This window comes from Coregonus clupeaformis, chromosome 34 (genome assembly GCF_020615455.1).
Source record: "Coregonus clupeaformis isolate EN_2021a chromosome 34, ASM2061545v1, whole genome shotgun sequence".
NCBI classification, from domain to species: Eukaryota; Metazoa; Chordata; class Actinopteri; order Salmoniformes; family Salmonidae; genus Coregonus; species Coregonus clupeaformis.
In genome coordinates, this window is record NC_059225.1 from 7,808,974 (window position 1) to 7,832,895 (window position 23,922).

The 23,922-nt window shown below is 44.6% G+C and overlaps 1 protein-coding gene across 2 annotated transcripts in view; it reads right to left on the reverse strand.

The window, feature by feature from the left end:
* The window catches only part of LOC121549724 (TGF-beta receptor type-1), a 69,214-nt gene that overhangs the window by 11,628 nt on the left and 33,664 nt on the right, over positions 1-23,922 (reverse strand). Inside the window, exons 4-8 of one of the 2 annotated variants that reach the window (XM_041861569.2) lie at positions 22,539-22,769; positions 20,972-21,139; positions 11,110-11,266; positions 6,336-6,460; positions 5,272-5,390 (exon numbers count right to left, since the gene is read on the reverse strand). In XM_041861569.2, coding sequence (XP_041717503.2) covers positions 5,272-5,390; positions 6,336-6,460; positions 11,110-11,266; positions 20,972-21,139; positions 22,539-22,769 — 800 coding nt within the window. Of the gene's footprint in view, positions 1-5,271; positions 5,403-6,335; positions 6,461-11,109; positions 11,267-20,971; positions 21,140-22,538; positions 22,770-23,922 lie in introns of both variants that reach the window. The other variant, XM_041861568.2, reaches the window with a different exon arrangement.

Genomic DNA, 23,922 nt, shown 5'->3' on the forward strand with positions numbered 1-23,922 from the left:
TAGGCCTATATGTTTTAATAAGGTTTGTATCACAACTAAAGCGGCCAAATAACTTCTTAAAATTAAGCACATTAATCCGCTTTACAACGGGTGTAGAGCCTAATTGGCATATATAAGCAGCACGTGAGTTTCAAGTTTGGGGAAGATCATTTTCACCATAAAACTGCACCTTTTATAATAAAAGCATTACATGCGTAATTGCATTTGCGGTCACTTTTGATAATGGTGTTTTCCCGCTAATGGAACATTCGCGCTTATAGCCTACTACCATGTGCGCATTGCTGCCCTTATAATGTGAAGAAATAGCCTAATAGTTTATCAACATTTTAAGCTAAACGTTCTGATCTGTTGCGTCAGCCACATTGCATAAAAAAGGTTTTTTGATGCCAGTGGTTGTATTAATTTGGGATCTATTGCACCCAACTGTCCCAGACTGTTTGGAATATTTATTTCTCGCACAGAATAGAATAGGTCGACTTTTGTACTATGGGGGATAGTAGATTGACATAGAGTAGAGCTTTTGCTGTTCGTTAGGCCTACTCATCTTGTTGGCTGATGAAAAGTAAATGTGGACAGTATCTTCAATATGTACCTCGGAATTGGATAAGGACGCGTGCAGTTGCGTCCCCGATGTGAGAAAGACCCGATCAGACGCTCTGGATTGCGCAGCACACTCAGGGAGAAGGGCACAACACAACACTCCGGGCCACAAAAGGCATGGATTTTTTTAGGATGCATTATGGCCACAAAGGGGACGCCGCTGTGAAATGCAAGTCGTCGTGTCCCCCCCCCCCCCGATCAAATGCGGAAGGGCCAGGGCTTTTTTTAATCGTTTCCACTTTTAGACTCCCGAGAGGCTGTGGCCATTGGGCATACAAGGTTACCCAATACCTACCTCCTCAATGGCCCTGCTTCGCTCTTCTAAATTAAAAACCAGGACCTCTCAACTGCTGATTCCTCTAAAGCTTGTTTAAGAAGGTAACAGTTTGTTTTTTTGGGAGCTGGAATGAGATGCAGAATCATTTTTCTGCCAGCCTTGTAAACAGCATCTGTTTTCTGGCCATCATTTGTCTACATCTCTCAGAAGCCTGTCGAGGACATCATCTTGGGGATTTCCACCAGTGCTTATTAAGACAGAGTGCACTCACTTGAACTAACTCTGACAAACACCCCTCCATAGCCTTCTGACAAGTAGGCCTCTCTGACATATGTGACTTGTTTCAGGAAACTAGGCATATGTCGCACCTCACTACTTCACAGGAGCAGCATTTGAACGTAAACATTTATTTTGTATCAAAATGTGTTTTTTGACAGAAATGCATTCTGGAACATGTGAACTTATTATCAAACTTGTATTCCATCCATAAATACGAATACAATTGTTAAAAATTGCAAGCCTAGTTGGTTTAACCATGGAAAAAGACAGGAACCTTCCCACTAGCCATGATTGGCTGAGATAATGGATGGGCTGGACATGCCAGGAGATGAGTTTGGATTGGTCTGCCATGTAGCGCGCTTCTGTCTGTAACGTGAGCTGTTCAGTATGTGTTGACAGTCCTTTCTACCGCGCCGTTTTTGAAAGATCTAACGTTAGCCATCGAGAACTACAAAAGTTGTGCTACTTTTCACAACATTGATGACCTGAATTTAGCGGGCGCCATCGACAGATCAGTATGAAAAAAAGTGATGGGCTACTGTCTGCACATGCCACGGTCAGTATGAACCGGAGTGACACAAAGCTGGCCAAACATGATGTAGCTACAAACAAAACAGAGTTAAATGGTTCCAGTTTGCCGTGAAGCGTTCATCCATGTACACTGGTAAGAGTCTAGCTATAAGTTTCCAATTTGGTCAGAAAGTCATTTTTATTGCAAGTTAAAGCATACTATTAGTTAGCTTGCAAACGTTAGCTTGCTGGCTCGCTAGCTAACGTTACGTATATGACCTGTGTAGTAATATTATATGAATTTAGAAACCATTTGCATTGCTAGTTATAGCCTAATGTTAGCTAACTAACATTAAACATAGTTTGTTAGCTTTTGCTACCTGCAGATTCATACTACAGCTATGACAATGTTTGTATTGGTAGTAGTATATGTTGGGGTTAGCCGGTTCATTGTTTAGCTAGCTAGCTACCTACAGTAAGGGAAAAACGTATTTGATCCCCTGCTGATTTTGTACGTTTGCCCACTGACAAAGACATAATTTTAAATGGTAGGTTTATTTGAACAGTGAGAGACAGAATTACAAAAAAAAAACCAGGAAAACACATGTCAAAAATGTTATAAATTGATTAGCATTTTAATGACGGAAATAAGTATTTGACCCCTCTGCAAAACATGACTTAGTACTTGGTGGCAAAACCCTTGTTGGCAATCACAGAGGTCAGACATTTCTTGTAGATGACCACCAAGATTGCACACATCTCATGAGGGATTTTGTTCCACTCCTCTTTGCAGATCTTCTCCAAGTCATTAAGGTTTCGAGGCTGACGTTTGGCAACTCGAACCTTCAGCACCCTCCACAGATTTTCTATGGGATTAAGGTCTGGAGACTGGCTAGGCCACTCCAGGACCTTAATGTGCTTCTTCTTGAGCCACTCCTTTGTTGCCTTGGCCGTGTGTTTTGGGTCATTGTCATGCTGGAATACCCATCCACGACCCATTTTCAATGCCCTGGCTGAGGGAAGGAGGTTCTCACCCAAGAATTGACGGTACATGGCCCCGTCCATCATCCCTTTGATGCAGTGAAGTTGTCCTGTCCCCTTAGCAGAAAAACACCCCCAAAGCATAGTGTTTCCACCTCCATGTTTGACGGTGGGGATAGTGTTCTTGGGGTCATAGGCAGCATTCCTCCTCCTCCAAACACGGCGAGTTGAGTTGATGCCAAAGAGCTCCATCATTCAGATGTTCATTGGCAAACTTCAGACGGCACTGTATATGTGCTTTCTTGAGCAGGGGGAGGTTGCGGGAGCTGCAGGATTTCAGTCCTTCACAGCGTAGTGTGTTACCAATTGTTTTCTTGGTGACTATGGTCCCAACTGCCTTGAGATCATTGACAAGATCCTCCCGTGTAGTTCTGGGCTGATTCCTCACCGTTCTTATGATCATTGCAACTCCACGAGGTGAGATCTTGCATGGAGCCCCAGGCCGAGGGAGATTGACAGTTATTTTGTGTTTCTTCCATTTGCGAATAATCGCACCAACTGTTGTCACCTTCTCACCAAGCTGCTTGGCGATGGTCTTGTAGCCAATTCCAGCCTTGTGTAGGTCTACAATCTAGTCCCTGACATCCTTGGAGAGCTCTTTGGTCTTGGCCATGGTGGAGAGTTTGGAATAGGATTGATTGATTGCTTCTGTGGACAGGTGTCTTTTATACAGGTAACAAACTGAGATTAGGAGCACTCCCTTTAAGAGTCAAATACTTATTTCACTCCATTAAAATGCAAATCAATTTATAACATTCATGACATGGGTTTTTCTGGATTTTTTTGTTGTTATTCTGTCTCTCACTGTTCAAATAAACCTACCATTAAAATTATAGACTGATCATTTCTTGGTCAGTGGGCAAACATACAAAATCAGCAGGGGATCAAATACTTTTTCCCTCACTGTACATAGACTTGGAATCACAGGCCACTTTAATAATGGAACACTAGTCACTTTAATAATGTTTACATATTGCGTTAATCATCTCATATGTATATACTGAATTCTATTCTACTGTATTTTAGTCAATGCCACTACGACATTGCTCGATCTAAAATTTCTTAATTCCATTATTTTACTTTTAGAGTTGTGTGTATTGTTGTGAATACTACTGCACTGTTGGAGCTAGGAACACAAGCATTTCGCTACACCCACAATTACATCTGCTAAATATGTTTATGTGACCAATAAAATATGATTTGATTTGCAAGGGCTATTTGACCAAGGAGAGTGATGGAGTGCTGCATCACCCGACCTCAACCAATTGAGATGGTTTGGGATGAGTTGGACCGCAGAATGAATGAAAAGCAGCCAACAAATGCTTAGCATACGTGGGAACTCCTTCAAGACTGTTGGAAAAGCATTCCTCATGAAGCTGGTTGAGGGAATGCCAAGAGTGTGCAAAGCTGTCATCAAGGCAAAGGGTGGCTACTTTGAAGAATCACAAACCTAAAATATATTTGTTTAACACTTTTTTGGTTACTACATGATTCCATATGTATAATTTCATAGTTTTGATGTCTTCACTATTATTCTACAATGTAGAAAATAGTAAAAAGAAAAGAAAAACCCTTTTTTGACAGAAATGTTTTGGTACCCTTCCCCAGATCTGTGCCTCGACACAATCCTATCTCGGAGGTTGAATTCCTTCACATGTTGTGTTAGTTGTATTGTATGAGTGTGATCATGATTTGTTACAATGCTTAATATTTGTGTTACGTTGTGTGTTCATTGTTCATCAACAACAACACAAAAATCTACAAACAAATTTTCTGTATGGCCAAGCCATAAATATATCTTAATAATATTTATGCCAGTTAGACTGTCATTTTGGTATCAGGGACAGAGTTCTGTGTCTTGTCACAGTGCTGTGTTGATAACAGATTCAGCTCAGTCCAAACATCTTGGCAGCCATTGAGGCCTGGTCACAGCTGCCAGATTAGATTACAGGATTTTTATTACTGTGGATTGGCGCTAATATAATTTACCAGTTTTCCAGTCAATAAAACAGGGGTACCAATAAACGGATGGGGGGGAGAGCGAAAGACAGAAAGAGAGAGAAAGGGTGTCTGGTAAAAGGAGAGCGTGATGGAGTGAAGGAGGGAAACTTGAGACGGCGGGAGAGGGAGAGATGCAACACACTTTCTTCCCTCCTTCACGCTCTCCTGTGGATGGTTACTCACTGGGGAGAGAGGGAATCAGTAGCTTGTGTGTGACACGTGACTCTTATTGGAGATAGATGGGACACATGGGAGTTTCAGGTTTGTGGGCTGTGATCTTTCTTGGTTTTAAAACGCACCGTGAGACAGACAGGCAGACAGTAGTTCAGAAAGACTATCTGGAGAGAATCCTCTCACGTGGATTTTTCCAGTTGATGAAATCGGCACGTTATAATAAGCCGCAGCAAAGAGAAGACGCTACACGTTTCTCGAGGTGATTCGCGCTTCAGAACTAGGAATGTGAAAGGTTTTAAAAACCAAAGCAATCAAAAGGAAAGCATTTAATGGTATGAAGGTTGTGTAATATATATATATATATATATATGCATGTGTGCGTTACCTACCTCACAGCTCTGCCACCGGTTTGGAATGTTGGGCCGTAGCTTCTGTTCACACACCACCCTCCTCATCTCCTCCACAGAGGGGTCTGACTGCACCAGGTCATGGTACGGCAGCTGGTAGTCTTCAACGATGCCTGACGCAAAAACACGTCAGACGCGTTAAAAATACATCACAATAGCTGACAGAGCGCAAGTACAAAGAAAATGGTATTAATCCTCAAGGGAAATGTGTGTTTTGCCCTCTGCACAACACACATCAAAAGTAGGTCACGTACTTCTCACGAAATGAATTGTGTGTGATTTTTATATTATACTGAACAGAAATATAAACGAAACATGTAAAGTGTTGGTCCCATGTTTCATGAGCTGAAATAAAAGATCCTAGAAAATGTTCCATACGCACAAAAAGCTTATTTCTCTCAAATTGCGTGCACAAATTTGTTTACATCCCTGTTAGTGAGCATTTCTCCTTTGCCAAGGTAATCCAACCACCTGACAGGTGTGGCATATCAAGAAGATGATTAAACAGCATTATCATTACACAGGTGCACCTTGTGCTGGGGAAAATAAAAGGCCACTCTAAAATGTGCACTTTTGTCACACAACACAATGCTACAGATGGGGGGGGGGGATTTCTGTCTGTAATAAAGCCCTTTTGTGGGGAAAAACTCATTCTGATTGGCTGGGCCTGGCTCCCCAGTGGGTGGACCTGGCTCCCAAGTGGGTGGGCCTATGCCCTCCAAGGCCTATCCATGGCTGTGCCCCTGCCCAGTCATGTGAAATCCATAGATTATGACCTAATGAACTTATTTCAATTGACTGATTTCCTTCTATGTACTGTAACTCAGTAAAAATCCTTGAAATTGTTGCATGTAGCGTTTATATTTTTGTTCAACACAGCCAGAGAATTAGCTAATGAACGAATACAACTTGCTATGTGCCATTATCATATTACTCACCAACTGTTGTTATCGGAGGCAACAATCAATAATTCATTACCACTGCTGAAGTTATTAAATTAAGGGACGTTGATAACTGAGTGACTATCGGGGGACCAACACACGTACCTGCCAGAGAGCATCTACTGGCTATCTCCCAGAACACCAAGCCCATGGCGTAGATATCTGCCCTCTTAAACGACTCAAAATGCTTCATGTTTATCGAGTCGTCTAGCACCTCCGGTGCCATATACCTGGAGAGAGAGAGACCGTAAGGTTGGTTAGATACTACAGTAGACACACACACACACTTGTTTTACTATCCTTGTGGGGACCAAACATTTGATTCCAATTCAAAATCGTATTTGCCCTTAACCTAACCCTAACCCCTAACTCTTAATCTAACCCTAATTGTAACCCCTAACCGTAAGCCTAAAATAGCCTTTATCCTTGTGGGAAGTCTGGGGACCGGTAAAATGTCCCCTTGCCTGTATTTCCCTTGTTTTACTATTCTTGTGAGGAATCCTGGGGCCTCATTTATCAACATACATTTGTTATGAAATTCTGCCATATGTGGAGATTCTAGGATTTGCGGCACCACAAATTATTGGGATTTATCAAACTGTCGCACGCAACATATACGCATGTTTTCATTGATAAAAATCAGAGCCATATTATATGTGTGGCCGTGAACGCTACAACCGGCCTGAAAAAAGCCCTCCATTCACCTTTTATGGTAACAAAAACGCCAAAATTTTCTGTATTATTTGGAGATGTTGGAACTGGGCCATGATAGTTTCTAAAAGAAATTGCGATGGCAAAGTTGATCACATTTCTGTAGAGGTGTGGGCAGAACGTTTTAATTGTTCGCAGTGATTCATATGCCGCCTATAGCGAGCACCAAACACTGGCCGAGCATTCTGCAAGATTTTTATTTATTTTATTTGGAGCAATTTAAATGCTACAGCCCTATTCAGGTCCCTTCTATGCAAAAGACGAATTGTTGTTCAATATTTTGTTTATTAATGCATGATTGTGTTTCCATCTCCTGCCTTGGTATAGGCTCTGAGAATAAATAGGTCAGGCTATGATGTCACGCTCCTAATCCTACTGCAAGGCAATACCGTAGCCTACCTACTGTCAAGGCTATATACTTTTGAACATGTTTTGGCTATTTAATAAGCGATTGATAAATGGTAGTCTAGTATTTGTTTTGGCTATTTAGTGAGCGATTGATAAATGGTAGTCTAGTATTTGTTGTGTAGCAGGAATAATTTAAACCAGTTGTGTCAGAAAAGGAGAGACATGATTATGATTAAATAAAACATATTAGACGACATGCGATTTGATTTATTAGGAGGATCCCCATTAGCCGACGGCAATGGCGACAGCTAGTCTTACTGGGGTCCGACACATAACGAAAAAGACATTACAGACATCGAGCATAGCCTTGCTATGGAGAGGCAGCCATAGGCAGACCTGGCTCTCGAGAGATGACAGGCTATGTGCCTACTGCCCACAAAATGAGGTGGAAACTAAACTACACGTCCTAATTTATGGCCACATTAGAGAGACATAATTCCCACAGATCAACACAGACCAACAAAGAATTTGAAAACAAATCAAACATTGATGAACTCCCATATCTGTTAGGCGAAATACCGCAGTGTGCAATCCCAGCAGCAAGATTTATGGCCCGTTGCCATGAGAAAAGGGCAACCAGTGAAGCACAAACGAAATTGTAAATACAACCTAGATTTATCTGTTTTTTCTCTCTTTCATACTTCAACTACCTGTTACAACACTGTAAACAGACAATATTATAACATTTGAAACGTCTATATTATTTTAAAAGGTTTGTTTAATGAGTGTAATGTTTACTGATGTTTCCCTTGTTCATTTCCCTTTTATTGATTGTCTATTCCATTTGCTTTGCCAATGTAAACATATGATTCCCATGCCAATAAAGCCCTTTGAATATAATTAATGGAGAGAGGGAGAGAGAGAGGAGGGGGGAGGAAGAGGAGAGCAAGAGAGAGAAGGAGAGGAGGTGAGGGAGAGGAGGGGGAGAGCAAGAGAGAGAAGGAGAGGAGGTGAGGGGGAGGAGGAGGAGAGCAAGAGAGAAGGAGAGGAGGTGAGGGAGAGGAGGAGGAGAGCAAGAGAGAGAAGGAGAGGAGGTGAGGGGGGAGGAAGAGGAGAGCAAGAGAGAGAAGGAGAGGAAGTGAGGGAGAGGAGGAGGAGAGCAAGAGAGAGAAGGAGAGGAGGTGAGGGGAGAGGAGGAGGAGAGCAAGAGAGAGAAGGAGGAGGGGATGGGGGGAGGAGGAGGAGAGCAAGAGAGAGAAGGAGAGGTGGTGAGGGAAAGGAGGAGGAGAGCAAGAGAGGGGAGAGGAGGAGGAGAGCAAGAGAGAGAAGGAGAGGAGGTGAGGGAGAGGAGGAGGAGAGCAAGAGAGAGAAGGAGGAGGTGAGGGGGGAGGAGGAGGAGAGCAAGAGAGAGAAGGAGAGGAGGTGAGGGAGAGGAGGTGGAGAACAAGAGAGAGAAAGAGAGGTGGTGAGGGGGGGGAGGAGGAGGAGAGCAAGAGAGAGAAGGAGAGGATGTGAGGGAGAGGAGGAGGAGAGCAAGAGAGAGAAGGAGAGGAGGTGAGGGAGAGGAGGAGGAGAGCAAGAGAGAGAAGGAGAGGAGGTGAGGGAGAGGAGGAGGAGAGCAAGAGAGAGAAGGAGAGGAGGTGAGGGAGAGGAGGAGGAGAGCAAGAGAGAAGGAGAGGAGGTGAGGGAGAGGAGGAGGAGAGCAAGAGAGAGAAGGAGAGGAGGTGAGGGAGAGGAGGAGGAGAGCAAGAGAAAGAAGGAGAGGAGGTGAGGGAGAGGAGGAGGAGAGCAAGAGAGAGAAGGAGAGGAGGTGAGGGAGAGGAGGAGGAGAGCAAGAGAGAGAAGGAGAGGAGGTGAGGAGAGGAGGAGGAGAGCAAGAGAGAGAAGGAGAGGAGGTGAGGGAGAGGAGGAGGAGAGCAAGAGAGAGAAGGAGAGGGTGAGGGGGGGTGAGGAGAGCAAGGGAAGAGGGGACATGTCAGAGAAGGAGAGGGTGAGGGGGGGTGAGGAGAGCAAGGGAAGAGGGGACATGTCAGAGAAGGCTCGTCACACAGGGTTCCACCTCTAGCCTAATGGCTAGCAGGTTCCCACATGCTTGTCCACGGCTGAGAAAAGGCCAAGTAAAGGGCAGTTAGACCAGAAACACTTGTTTCTTCAGTAGGGGTCTGTCAATAAGAGGCAGGATCCAACCTTCTACCATTTCAGTGTGTTGTTTTAGAGCGTGTCCTTGAGCCGACCACAATACCAACAAGTGCAACAACAACTGATATGAATTGAGCTATGAATACCATGAGATATTCATGAGCTGGGCTCAGTTCTATTCAGCTGGAATAAACAACAACATCATGCTCCGTAGTCAGCACACTGTTTTAACACAGACATCATGCTCCGTAGTCAGCACACTGTTTTAACACAGACATCATGCTCCGTAGTCAGCACACTGTTTTAACACAGACATCATGCTCCGTAGTCAGCACACTGTTTTAATACAGACATCATGCTCCGTAGTCGGCACACTGTTTTAACACAGACATCATGCTCCGTAGTCAGCACACTGTTTTAACACAGACATCATGCTCCGTAGTCAGCACACTGTTTTAACACAGACATCATGCTCCGTAGTCAGCACACTGTTTTAACACAGACATCATGCTCCGTAGTCAGCACACTGTTTTAACACAGACATCATGCTCCGTAGTCAGCACACTGTTTTAACACAGACATCATGCTCCGTAGTCAGCACACTGTTTTAACACAGACATCATGCTCCGTAGTCAGCACACTGTTTTAACACAGACATCATGCTCCGTAGTCAGCACACTGTTTTAACACAGACATCATGCTCCGTAGTCAGCACACTGTTTTAACACAGACATCATGCTCCGTAGTCAGCACACCGTTTTAATACAGACATCATGCTCCGTAGTCGGCACACTGTTTTAACACAGCTGCTCCATGTTGCAGCCGGCCAGCCAATAACAGCAGCCAGATAGAATCTACATTGTGGATTGGTGGGATGCTTGATAGGCTCGATTTATACAGCAGAAGAGGGTGTTATCCAAGAACGCAAATCAGGTGATATGTTGGTCAGACAATTTTCTCTCTCCTGATGAGATGAATTATAGAAGTGCCGACGCGCGTTGCTAGTAACCCGTCTGGCCTCAGATGGTAGGAACAGCTGTGTCTGTGTGCAATCACCTCCTGTGTGTTTTCCGTGAACAACGGCTTGTCTGGAGGAAAAGGGGGAAATGTCATCGATGCTGCTGCAGGGGGGGAAGAGATGGAACATTGGTATGAGCGGCGTGTTTCCACGCGATGACTCACGCCACGCCGTGCGCTCCTCGTCCGTTCCCTACTGGAGTCGGACAACATGACCAGTTTCGCTGCACGTTCACCTTCTCACCTATGATGGTGAGTGGCAGCTGTGAGAGCCAGGATTGGCTGCTCACGCTCACTACAAAATGACCGCCACCCTGGGGGGCTTCAGTTACCTTTGAGTTTCCCCACTCTGTGGTTGGGGGCTCGACAGCACTATGGAGCCAGAATGGACAACCTGTTTCAAGGCACCTCCAACCTCTGCCATTACAACGAGCTGTGGGAGCCGGAATGGCATCTCTCATCACATCGTTAAAGCGAATGACAGCTCGCGGAGCAGGTATGACCCCCTCCTGTTGCCTTTTGATTCCTGCTCCATGGTCGAGGGGAGACGTTTGAAGTCGCCACTAACCTTATCAAAAGAGCCGGCATGGCAGCTCACTCTCATATCAAATTGCCAGCCCAAATAATAGGCCTAATAAAGCCTGAATGGGGGGGATCCGGTTACCTTTTGGTCCCCACCCTGTGGTTGGGGGCGATGTCGATGGTGTCGGTGGCGGAGTCGTGACGCACGGCCAGGCCCAGGTCGGCGATGCAGCACGTCCCGTTCTTCTTCACCAGGATGTTCTTAGATTTCAGATCCCTGTGGGCGATGGCCGGCTTCCCTGGAATTTATGACATAAGGGGAGAGGAAGAGCGAGAGGAGAGAGAAGAAAAGCCTTAAGATTGAGAGCTCACTGACGCAAAGAACGTGATTGTATTTGACATGTTGGAGAGGGAGGGGGGGGCAGGGTCTCAGCAGTCTTAAGTGGTGTCTCTCCTTTCTCCTTCCATCCACACCGATGTGAAAGAACTGGACAGCTATAAGCACATTTGTAGCTTTTATTTATGCTGCTTCATCTCATATGAAAAGAAAAAATGGACTCCATAATATGGACCTGCATATCAAACATTGCCCTCAGAACAGCTTCAATTCGTCAGGGCACGGACTCTACAAGGCGTCGAAAGAGTTCCACAGGAATGCTGGCCCATGTTGACCCCAATGCGCCCACAGTTGTGTCAAGTTGGCTGGATGTCCTTTGGGTGGTGGACCATTTTTGATACACACTGGAAAAACTGTTGAGCTTGAAAAACCCAGCAGCGTTACAGTTCTTGACACAAGCCTGGCACCTACTACCATACCCCGTTCAAAAGGCACTTAAATGTTTTGTCTTGCCCATTCACCCTCTGAATGGCACACATACACAATCCATATCTCAATTGTCTCAAGGCTTAAAAATCCTTCTTTAACCTGTCTCCTCCCCTTCATCTACACTGATTGAAGTGGATTTAACAAGTGACATCAATAAGGGATCATAGCTTTCACCTGGATTCACCTGGTCAGTCCATGTCATGGAAAGAGCAGGTGTTCATAATGGTTTGTACACTCAGTGTATGGTTCTACATATCATATGCCCTATTCGCACGGTACTAGTATTACTAGAGACGTTGGGTATATAATTATTACTCCAGAATGTCCGTTATTCCAGAGGATGATTCGGACGGGATTCGTTTTTTTCCAAACTGCCCCCCGTAATTCTTAAAATAAATGGACAGCTATGACAGAAGCCTGGAGGTTTTTATTCTAGGTGTGAAGATATTTCAACATGTCCAGGTGATAACAGGGCCACACTGATAACTCCAGCTAGGTTGCCAAGTTTCTAAACCATACCAAACCATCTTCGGTATAGCGTCGCCTTAATATTTGAATTGAGAAAGTGTGATCATAATCATTCGAATATTATAGCGATCCGCAGCATGTCCTAAATGCACCCCAGCCTTCAGATGTGAGCTAAACCGTGCACTTGCACCCGAAATGCGATTTAAGGCTATGTACGAGAAAGTAAACGTATCATTGCCAAAACGTTTAGGTCAGTTGTATGCTGCTGCTTTGCGATCTATTAACAGCAAGGGTTGCATTAAACAGGAGCAATATTATTTTACTAAACAAAAGCATTCACTGTGAAAGTTGATACATGCAGGCCATTCATATACAGTGCATTCGGAAAGTACCTTATTTAAGTATTCAGACCCTTTGCCATGAGACTCGAAATTGAGCTCAGGTGCAACCTGTTTCCATTGATCATCCTTGAGATGTTTCTACAACTTGATTGGAGTCCATCTGTGGTAAATCCAATTGATAAGACATGATTTGGAAAGGCACATACCTGTCTATATAAGGTCCCACAGTTGACAGTGCATTTCAGAGCGAAAACCAAGCCATGAGGTCGAAGGAATTGTCCATAGAGCTCCGAGACAGGATTGTGTCGAGGCACAGATCTGGGCGAGGCACAGATCTGGGGAAGGGAACCAAAACATTTCTGCAGCATTGAAGGTCCAAGAACACAGTGGCCTCTATCATTGTTAAATGGAAGAAATTTGGAACCACCAAGATTCTTCCTAGAGCTAGCCACCTGGCCAAACTGAGAAATTGGGGGAGAAGGGCCTTGGTCAGGGAGGTGACCAACAACCCGATGGTCACTTTGACAGAGCTCCAGAGTTCTTCTGGGGAGATGGGAGAACATTCCAGAAGGACAACCATCTCTGCAGCACCCCACTAATCAGACCTTTATGGTAGTGGCCAGACGGAAGCCACTCCTCAGTAAAAGGCACATGACAGCCCTCTTGGAGTTTGCCAAAAGGCACCTAAAGGACTCTCAAACCATGAGAAACAAGATTCTCTGGTCTGATCAAACCAAGATTGCACTCTTTGGCCTGAATGCCAAGCGTCACATCTGGAGAAAACCTGGCCCCATCCCTACGGTGAAGCATGGTGGTGGCAGCATCATGCTGTGGGGATGTTTTTCAGTGGCAGGGACCGGAAGACTAGTCAGGATCGAGGGAAAGTTGAACGGAGCAAAGTACAGAGAGATCCTTGATGAAAACCTGCTCCAGAGCGCTCAGGACCTCAGACTATGGCGAAGGTTCACTTTCCAACAGGACAACGACCCTAAGCACACAGCCAAGACAACGCTGGAGTGGCTTCAGGACAAGTCCCTGAATGTCCTTGAGTGGCCCAGGCAGAGCCCGGACTTCAACCCAATCAAACATCTCTGGAGAGACCTGAAAATAGCTGTGCAGCGACGCTCCCCATCCAACCGGACAGAGCTTGAGAGGATCTGCAGAGAAGAATGGGAGAAACTCCCCAAATACAGGTGTGCCAAGCTTGTAGCGTCATACCCAATAAGACTTGAGGCTGTAATCGCTGCCAAAGGTGCTTCAACAAAGTACTGAGTAAAGGGTCTGAATACTTATGTAAATGTGATATTTCATTTTCAACATTTTTATACATTTGCAAAGACTTCTAAAAATCTGTTTTGCTTTGTCATTATGGGTATTGTGTGTGGATTAATGGAGGGGAAAAAACAATTTAATTCATTTTAGAATAAGGCTGTAACGTAACAGAATGTGGAAAAGGTCAAGGGGTCTGAATACTTTCCGAATGCACTGTATAGCTGATGCGCTTTGTTCAATTTATTAAATCAGTTATTGTTTTCTTTCTCAAACCGCAAGCAACACCTGTCAAACTCAGACATTTCTCTCAAAACACAGGGACGTCAATTCGCACGGGACTAGTATTATCAGAGGACCTTGAAGTTTGCCAAAAAAACAGTAGGTTATTCTGGCTGGAATTGTTAATAATAATAATAATAAGCCATTTAGCAGATGCTTTTATCCAAAGCGACTTACAGTCATGCGCGCATACATTTTTACGTATGGCTCTCCTGCCATGTAAAAATTACTGCCATGGCAGATTTGGACGGGACTAAAATTACAGATGTGGTGTTTTGTGCTCGTGCACATAATTACATTACTCGACCTCCCCCAGTGGAAGTATACCATCCGAATAGGGCTAAAGTCTGTAGGACTCAAGAGAGGTAAATACATACAGGGGGTTAGGGGACAATAACTAGGCAGGTACAGTGCCTTGCAAAAGTATACATCCCCCTTGGCGTTTTTCCTATTTTGTTGCATTACAACCTGTAATTTAAATGGATTTTCATTTGGATTTCATGTAATGGACATACACAAAATAGTCCAAATTGGTGAAGTGAAATGAAAAAAATTACTTATTTAAAAAATATTTTTTAAATAAATAACGGAAAAGTGGTGCGTGCATATGTATTCACCCCCCTTTGCTATTGATATGACGTCTTTTACACAGGATTTGTTAATGTCTTTGATATTGTGTTGCATAGGATTTTGAGGATGAGGACATTACATATTTATTTATATTTAATTTATTTATTTCTGTCACTGGTGGGTGCCAGAAGGTATGCGTGCCCAGGAAGACTGGGGGGCCACTGGTGCTAATCTTAGGAGGAGTACGTGATGGAATATCCTGACTAGGGTGCAAGACGATACCATATAGGGTGATACTATTGTGGTTAGGAGTGACACTCAATAATGGTTGACAACTGTTGGATGGAATTAGCTTGCAAAGCAGTATATAAACTGAGAGGTTTTCTATGTAATTCATTCGAATAGTGAGACGCAACCCACGTGCATCTTGCTATGTTGAATCCGGTGGGGAGTCCAAATGACAATAGGCCACTCACGTGCAGCTTGTCATGTTGAACCCGGTACCGTAATATTAAATACATGTATCAACTCTCCAAGTGTTAACCATCTTCTTGCATATTGAATTACTTGATAGATGAGAAACTCATCATAACAGCTATGAAGCCCCTAAATAAGATCTGGTGCAACCAATTACCTTCAGAATTCACATAAGTCCACCTGTGTCACATGATCCGTCACAATCTAAGTGTCACATGATCTCAGTAGATATATATATACATATATATATATATATACATATACATACACACAGCTCAAAAAAATAAAGGGAACACTAAAATAACACATCCTAGATCTGAATGAATGAAATAATCTTATTAAATACTTTTTTCTTTACATAGTTGAATGTGCTGACAACAAAATCACACAACAATTATCAATGGAAATCAAATTTATCAACCCATGGAGGTCTGGATTTGGAGTCACCCTCAAAATTAAAGTGGAAAACCACACTACAGGCTGATCCAACTTTGATGTAATGTCCTTAAAACAAGTCAAAATGAGGCTCAGTAGTGTGTGTGGCCTCCACGTGCCTGTAGGACCTCCCTACAACGCCTGGGCATGCTCCTGATGAGGTGGTGGATGGTCTCTTGAGGGATCTCCTCCCAGACCTGGACTAAAGCATCCGCCAACTCCTGGACAGTCTGTGGTGCAACGTGGCGTTGGTGGATGGAGTGAGACATGATGTCCCAGATGTGCTCAATTGGATTCAGGTCTGGGGAACGGGTGGGCCAGTCCATAGCATCAATGCCTTCCTCTTGCAGGAACTGCTGACACACTCCAGCCACATGAGGTCTAGCATTGTCTTGCATTAGGAGGAACCCAGGGCCAACCGCACCAGCATATGGTCTCACAAGGGGTCTGAGGATCTCATCTCGGTACCTAATGGCAGTCAGGCTACCTCTGGCGAGCACATGGAGGGCTGTGCGGCCCCCCATAGAAATGCCACCCCACACCATGACTGACCCACCGCCAAACCGGTCATGCTGGAGGATGTTGCAGGCAGCAGAACGTTCACCACGGCGTCTCCAGACTCTGTCACGTCTGTCACATGTGCTCAGTGTGAACCTGCTTTCATCTGTGAAGAGCACAGGGCGCCAGTGGCGAATTTGCCAATCTTGGTGTTCTCTGGCAAATGCCAAACGTCCTGCACGGTGTTGGGCTGTAAGCACAACCCCCACCTGTGGACGTCGGGCCCTAATACCACCCTCATGGAGTCTGTTTCTGACCGTTTGAGCAGACACATACACATTTGTGGCCTGCTGGAGGTCATTTTGCAGGGCTCTGGCAGTGCTTCTCCTGCTCCTCCTTGCACAAAGGCGGCGGTAGCAGTCCTGCTGCTGGGTTGTTGCCCTCCTACAGCCTCCTCCACGTCTCCTGATGTACTGGCCTGTCTCCTGGTAGCGCCTCCATGCTCTGGACACTACGCTGACAGACACAGCAAACCTTCTTGCCACAGCTCGCATTGATGTGCCATCCTGGATGAGCTGCACTACCTGAGCCACTTGTGTGGGTTATAGACTCCGTCTCATGCTACCACTAGAGTGAAAGCACCGCCAGCATTCAAAAGTGACCAAAACATCAGCCAGGAAGCATAGGAACTGAGAAGTGGTCTGTGGTCACCACCTGCAAAACCAGTCCTTTATTGGGGGTGTCTTGCTAATTGCCTATAATTTCCACCTGTTGTCTATTCCATTTGCACAACAGCATGTGAAATGTATTGTCAATCAGTGTTGCTTCCTAAGTGGACAGTTTGATTTCACAGAAGTGTGATTGACTTGGAGTTACATTGTTGTTTAAGTGTTCCCTTTATTGTTTTGAGCAGTATATATATATATATATATATATACACATATATATATATATATATATATACATACATACATATACATACATACATACATACATATACATACATACATACATACATACATACATACATACATACATACATATACATACACACAGACATACACACCTGTTCTGAAAGGCCCCAGAGTCTGCTACACCACTAAGCAAGAGGCACCACCAAGCAAGCGGCACCATGAAGCCCAAGGAGCTCTCCAAACAGGTCAGGGACAAAGATGTGGAGTACAGATCAGGGTTGGGTTATAAAAAAAATATCCAAAACGTTGAACATCCCACGGAGCACCATTAAATCCATTATTAAAAAATTGAAAGAATATGGCACCACAACAAACCTACAAAGAGAGGGCCGCCCACCAAAACTCACGGACCAGGCAAGGAGGGCATTAATCAGAGAGGCAACAAAGAGACCAAAGATAACCCTGAAGGAGCTGCAAAGCTCCACAGCGGAGATTGGAGTATCTGTCCATAGGACCACTTTAAGCCGTACACTCCACAGAGCTGGGCTTTATGGAAGAGTGGCCAGAAAAAAACCATTGCTTAAAGAAAAAAATAAGCAAACACGTATGGTGTTCGCCAAAAGGCATGTGGGAGACTCCCCAAACATATGGAAGAAGGTACTCTGGTCAGATTAGACTAAAATTGAGCTTTTTGGCCTTCAAGGAAAACACTATCTCTGGCGCAAACCCAACACCTCTCATCACCCCGAGATCACCATCCCTACAGTGAAGCATGGTGGTGGCAGCATCATGACTGGAAAACTGGTCAGAATTGAAGGAATGATGGATGGCGCTAAATACTGGGAAATTCTTGAGGGAAACCTGTTTCAGTCTTCCAGAGATTTGAGACTGGGCCAGAGGTTCACCTTCCAGCAGGACAATGACCCTAAGCATACTGCTAAAGCAACACTCGAGTGGTTTAGATTTGACTTGATTTGATTTGATTTAAGGGGAAACATTTAAATATCTTGGAATGGCCTTGTCAAAGCCCAGACCTCAATCCAATTGAGAATCTGTGGTATGACTTAAAGATTGCTGTACACCAGCGGAACCCATCCAACTTGAAGGAGCTGAAGTAGTTTTGCCTTTAGAAATGGGCAAAAATCCCAGTGGCTAGATGTGCCAAGCTTATAGAGACATACCCCAAGAGACCTGCAGCTGTAATTGCTGCAAAGGGGGGGCGGGTGGTGAATAGTTATGCACGCTCAACTTCAAAGTGGTAGGCATGTTGTGTAAATCAAATGATACAAACCCCCCAAAAAATCCATTTTAATTCCAGGTTGCAAGGCAACAAAATAGGAAAAATGCCAATGGGGGTGAATACTTTCGCAAGCCACTGTAGGGGATAATAACTAGGCAGGTAGGGGATAATAACTTGGCAGGTAGGGGATAATAACTTGGCAGGTAGGGGATAATAACTAGGCAGGTAGGGGATAATAACTTGGCAGGTAGGGGATAATTACTAGGCAGGTAGGGGATAATAACTTGGCAGGTAGGGGATAATAACTAGGCAGGTAGGGGATAATAACTAGGCAGGTAGGGGATAATAACTTGGCAGGTAGGGGATAATAACTAGGCAGGTAGGGGATAATAACTTGGCAGGTAGGGGATAATAACTTGGCAGGTAGGGGATAATAACTAGGCAGGTAGGGGATAATAACTAGGCAGGTAGGGGATAATAACTAGGCAGGTAGGGGATAATAACTAGGCAGGTAGGGGATAATAACTTGGCAGGTAGGGGATAATAACTGGGTAGGGGATAATAACTAGGCAGGTAGGGGATAATAACTAGGCAGGTAGGGGATAATAACTAGGCAGGTAGGGGATAATAACTTGGCAGGTAGGGGATAATAACTTGGCAGGTAGGGGATAATAACTTGGCAGGTAGGGGATAATAACTAGGCAGGTAGGGGATAATAACTTGGCAGGTAGGGGATAATAACTTGGCAGGTAGGGGATAATAACTAGGCAGGTAGGGGATAATAACTTGGCAGGTAGGGGGATAATAACTTGGCAGGTAGGGGGATAATAACTGGCAGGTAGGGGATAATAACTAGGCAGGTAGGGGATAATAACTTGGCAGGTAGGGGATAATAACTAGGCAGGTAGGGGATAATAACTAGGCAGGTAGGGGATAATAACTTGGCAGGTAGGGGATAATAACTAGGCAGGTAGGGGATAATAACTTGGCAGGTAGGGGATAATAACTAGGTCCAGTCAGAAGAGGGAACTACAGAGGCCTGACAGGGATGATTTAACATCTATTTACAGATACAGCAGGGGGATTTCACACACCGTTCACAAACAGTCTCTACGGAGCACTTTGCTTTACTGAGAAAATGCTCGGAGGCTCAACCAGCTAAATAAACCGTTTAGTTTATTCCTCAAATACTGTACCACCACTGCCTAGTGTACGTGGCGTGCGTGCGTGTCCTGAGCAAGAGGGCAAAATCCAATGAACAGAACGGTACAATGAGGAAAGTAGATTCCATCACAGTCTAGACTCCTGTATAAGTTTCCCTACTCTTCTGTGGAGGAACTGTGTGTGGAGAGTGGACTAGACATGTGACCTAGTTGAATTAGTCATACTGCCAAGTTCCTCTTTCCCTTTCCTGTCTCGTTCTGCCTCTATACATAAATATGACCAGGGCTGTCTGCGACCAAAATAAATCCTGGTTGACCGAGTGTCATGTTCTTTCGACCAATCGATTGGTTAACAATTTTAACAGTGTATTTTTTTCCATATATAGACACCGTATGTTTGAATAAAATCAATTATATGTAGGCTATTGAGCTTGTCTGATGCTTTAAGCACTGCGATTAAAAATGAAGACACACAAATTACTAGAGTGAGCCAGAGATCAATATAGACTAACCAGACCTGCTGCTGACCTTCGCAGATTCTGCCGTTAAGCTCCTCATGTCTCCACCAGCGGTCGGCAACCTTTTCCATTTGGTGTGCCAAGTTACCGTATCATTTCTACTGATCTGCGTTGCGTTGCCAGTTATGGTTTTCATATGCACATTTTCACGGAACTGTTTCATTTCATTTATAATAAAGTCTTCATACCTCAAAATCATTGTCATGTGTTTAATCTAAATTCTATTTAAATGAAAATAATACAAATCTAAAAGTAACTTCTATTGCCGTTGCCAATATGTAAAAATAGCCTACATAAAGCCATCAAATAAAAACATTGAAGCCTGCAGGTAGAAAATATCCGGATAAATATCCTATAAATCACATTGGCTACGCATAGCCTGTCTGCGAGGAACTTGAAACATTTAATCAACAAATAACTTGGTCCGGCAGACTTTGTTTACTTGCTGTTTGAGGCGAAGAAAAAATTACTTTGAGAAGGTCCACAGTAATGGAGCTTAAAGCCAATCAGAAATAGTATCAGATCCCCAAATGGGCACATTTATAGGCCAACATTAGCAAGCATTCCAGGTAGCCTAGGCCTACGTATACGTTAGTGGAGAGAACATTTTGCAGGTTTAACGTTTATTTCCTGCAATTCTACACATTTTGTCATGGGGTGCAGAGATCATTTTGCAGTTTTAAAGCACATTTTATTGCAATTCTATACATTTTGTCTAATGTCTAATGTGCATTCATGTGATATTTGAGTGACACGAACATTACTGCAAAATCTATGGGCTAAAAAACATTAGCTGACATCTATGGGCTAAAAATGTTAGCAGTTAACTGTATGCATTGTATGCATGTCACCCACATAGTTTATAACATAGGATTTTAAAACATGACAATTATACATGAAATCAAAAGGAATAATCCATCTCTCAACAAACAAAGTCCTCAGGCACTGATTGGTGGGCGTTGCTGTCCCCACTGAATGATTGGTCAACGCGACTGTCACTCACCTTGCGTGCCAACGATCTCCATGTGGAGGTGGGCCAGGCCGCTGGCGGTGGACAGTGACAATTTGATCATGCCCTCCACAGTGACCGTGTAGCGGTTCAGGTAGTCAAACAGAGAGCCATGCTCGTGGAAGTCTGACACCAGCCACAGCTGGGTCCATGTCCCGTTATCTGGGGGGAGGGGGTTAGAGAGAAAGACAGAGAGGGAGAGAAAGAGAGAGAGAGAAAGAGAGAGAGAGAGAGAGAGAGAGGGAGAGAGAGAGAGAGAGAGAGAGAGAGAGAGGGGGGGAGGGGAGGGAGAGAGAGAGAGAGAGAGAGAGAGAGAGAGAGAGAGAGAGAGAGAGAGAGAGAGAGAGAGAGAGAGAGAGAGAGAGAGAGAGAAAGAATGAAAGAGAAAGAGAGAGCGCGGAGCGGAGCAAAGGGTGAGATTTGTACAAAGACAAAAAGTTGAGTAATTGGAGTGATGGAGAGAAAAACAGAGCGAGAGAGAGAGAGGAGAGAGAGGTTAATGAACACAGTGAGTTGGTTCTCCTCAGAGCAATGTGATGTTACCTCCAGATGGCCAGAGAGAGCTCAGAACAGCTGGACAACTATTACCCCGGCTCTCTAGCAGGGTTTCTGCACGGAGATCACTAAACTGCATCCAAATATGCTGTTATGACTCTTCTCATGGTTATCAAACCCTTACAAGCCTACACCAGTCCAGTCCACCTTACTGACGCACCAGTCCAGTCCACCTTACTGACACACAAGTATGGCTCAGTAAGAAGAGACCTTGTGTCTGATATAAACTGAAAAAACCGGTTTGAATGCTGTAAACTAATAAAAGTCAGATAAAGGGAAAAAAGTCTGATTAATATGCGTCGCTAGGGCATGTTTATGTAACTGTCAATTCAAACAGTTCACATGTTAAGCATGAAAATGTTGAACTGTCCGATAAACTACATCAGGTTCAGCCAAGCAATACATTGCAGCCGTGCAAATCTTGCTACTTTTCCTTCTTGTTTTTTTTTTAACCAGAGGCTGTGATGTCTCTCAGGGTAATCAGGTGTGCCAACTCAATCCATCAGGGGTACTCCTATCTAAACCTGGAGGTCCAATGTCAGTGATTGACCCAAGTCCTCACCTAGATCACTGATAGAGGGGTAGATCACTGAAGAGACCAGAGCGGACAGACAGAAAAGGTAGGACAGACCAGAGCCCTCACCTAGATCACTGATAGAGGGGTAGGACAGACCAGAGCCCTCACCTAGATCACTGATAGAGGGGTAGGACAGACCAGAGCCCTCACCTAGATCACTGATAGAGGGGTAGGACAGACCAGAGCCCTCACCTAGATCACTGAAGAGGGGAACAGACCAGAGCCCTCACTAGATCACTGATAGAGGGGTAGGACAGACCAGAGCCCTCACCTAGATCACTGATAAGAGGGGTACGACAGACCAGAGCCCTCACCTAGATCACTGATAGAGGGGTACGACAGACCTTAAGGAAAAAGAGGTCCTAGCCAATAAATGCACCCCTACAAAAGTGATTTGACGCTTTAGAGGTGAGCTGTGATTGGTTGCACCTTTGTTGTCGGCGGCGATGAAGCCCAGAATGTTTTCGTGACGCAGCATGACCGTCTGGTAGATCTCGGCCTCGCGGAACCACGAACGCTCCTCACGGGAGGAGAATATCTTGACTGCCACCTCCTCGCCTCGCCACTTGCCCCGCCACACCTCGCCGAAGCGGCCCTTCCCGATGCTCTCCTGGAGGATGATGGTCCGGGCTATGGTCCTCTGTACCAGCAAGGGCAGACCTGGGAGGAAGAGGAGGAGGAAGGTGAGGAAGAGGAGGAAGAAGAGGGGAAGATAAAGAGAAGGAAGAGGAGGTGGAGGAAGAGGAAGGTGTTTTAGAAAAACTGGTCTTGCTCTGCAATGTACAGTTCATAGAAACACCAGCAAAGACTCAATCCAAAGGAAGACATGAAAATTACCTGGAACAAACGGCAGTTTAAAAAGTTATCAAAGTAAATGGCTGTGCTACGTCTTTTCAGACAATATAAAGACATTTAAACCTTAAACCCACTCACTCTCCCTCTCCACCTTAATGTCGACAAAATCCAGGCAGTCTGTGGATTGATCTACCTGCCTCGATAAAGAGCAAAACATTGAGCTGGGTCAACCTTTATGATCCTACTGTCACAATGAAATCCAAATCTAAAAGCCCGAAACAAGGAAACATTGATAGGGTTGGTGTGGACTTAGCCAGTCTGCCAGATCTGACATCTCTTGATACCACCAGATCTGACATCTCTTGATACCACCAGATCTGACATCTCTTGATACCACCAGATCTGACATCTCTTGATACCACCAGATCTGACATCTCTTGATACCACCAGATCTGACATCTCTTGATACCACCAGATCTGACATCTCTTGATACCACCAGATCTGACATCTCTTGATACAAGATGACACTCGATACACCAGATCTGACATCTCTTGATACCACCAGATCTGACATCTCTTGATACCACCAGATCTGACATCTCTTGATACCACCAGATCTGACATCTCTTGATACCACCAGATCGGACATCTCTTGATACCGCGCAGAAATCCACTTTGCCCCATACTGGAAAATCATCCAAATATTTATTCACACTTTTCCCCACTAAACATTCCCAGGAAGATGATTCTGAATTAAAAACCAGGTAGCCTAGAGGTGTGGGTTTACATGCCAGTCCTGATGGTGAGCTGTTCATTTCTGGTCGGAACGAGATGACACTGTGTCCTTTCCGTGTGCCAGTTCTCACACCACGTCTCCTGGCTGGCAGGGCTGGCGCCTGGGGGTGAGAGAAGTTTTACAGCAGCTCTGTCAGCGCCACCCTGTCAATACAGCCACGAACCACTCCAATAACGCCACCCTGTCAATACAGCCACGAACCGCTCCAATAACGCCACCCT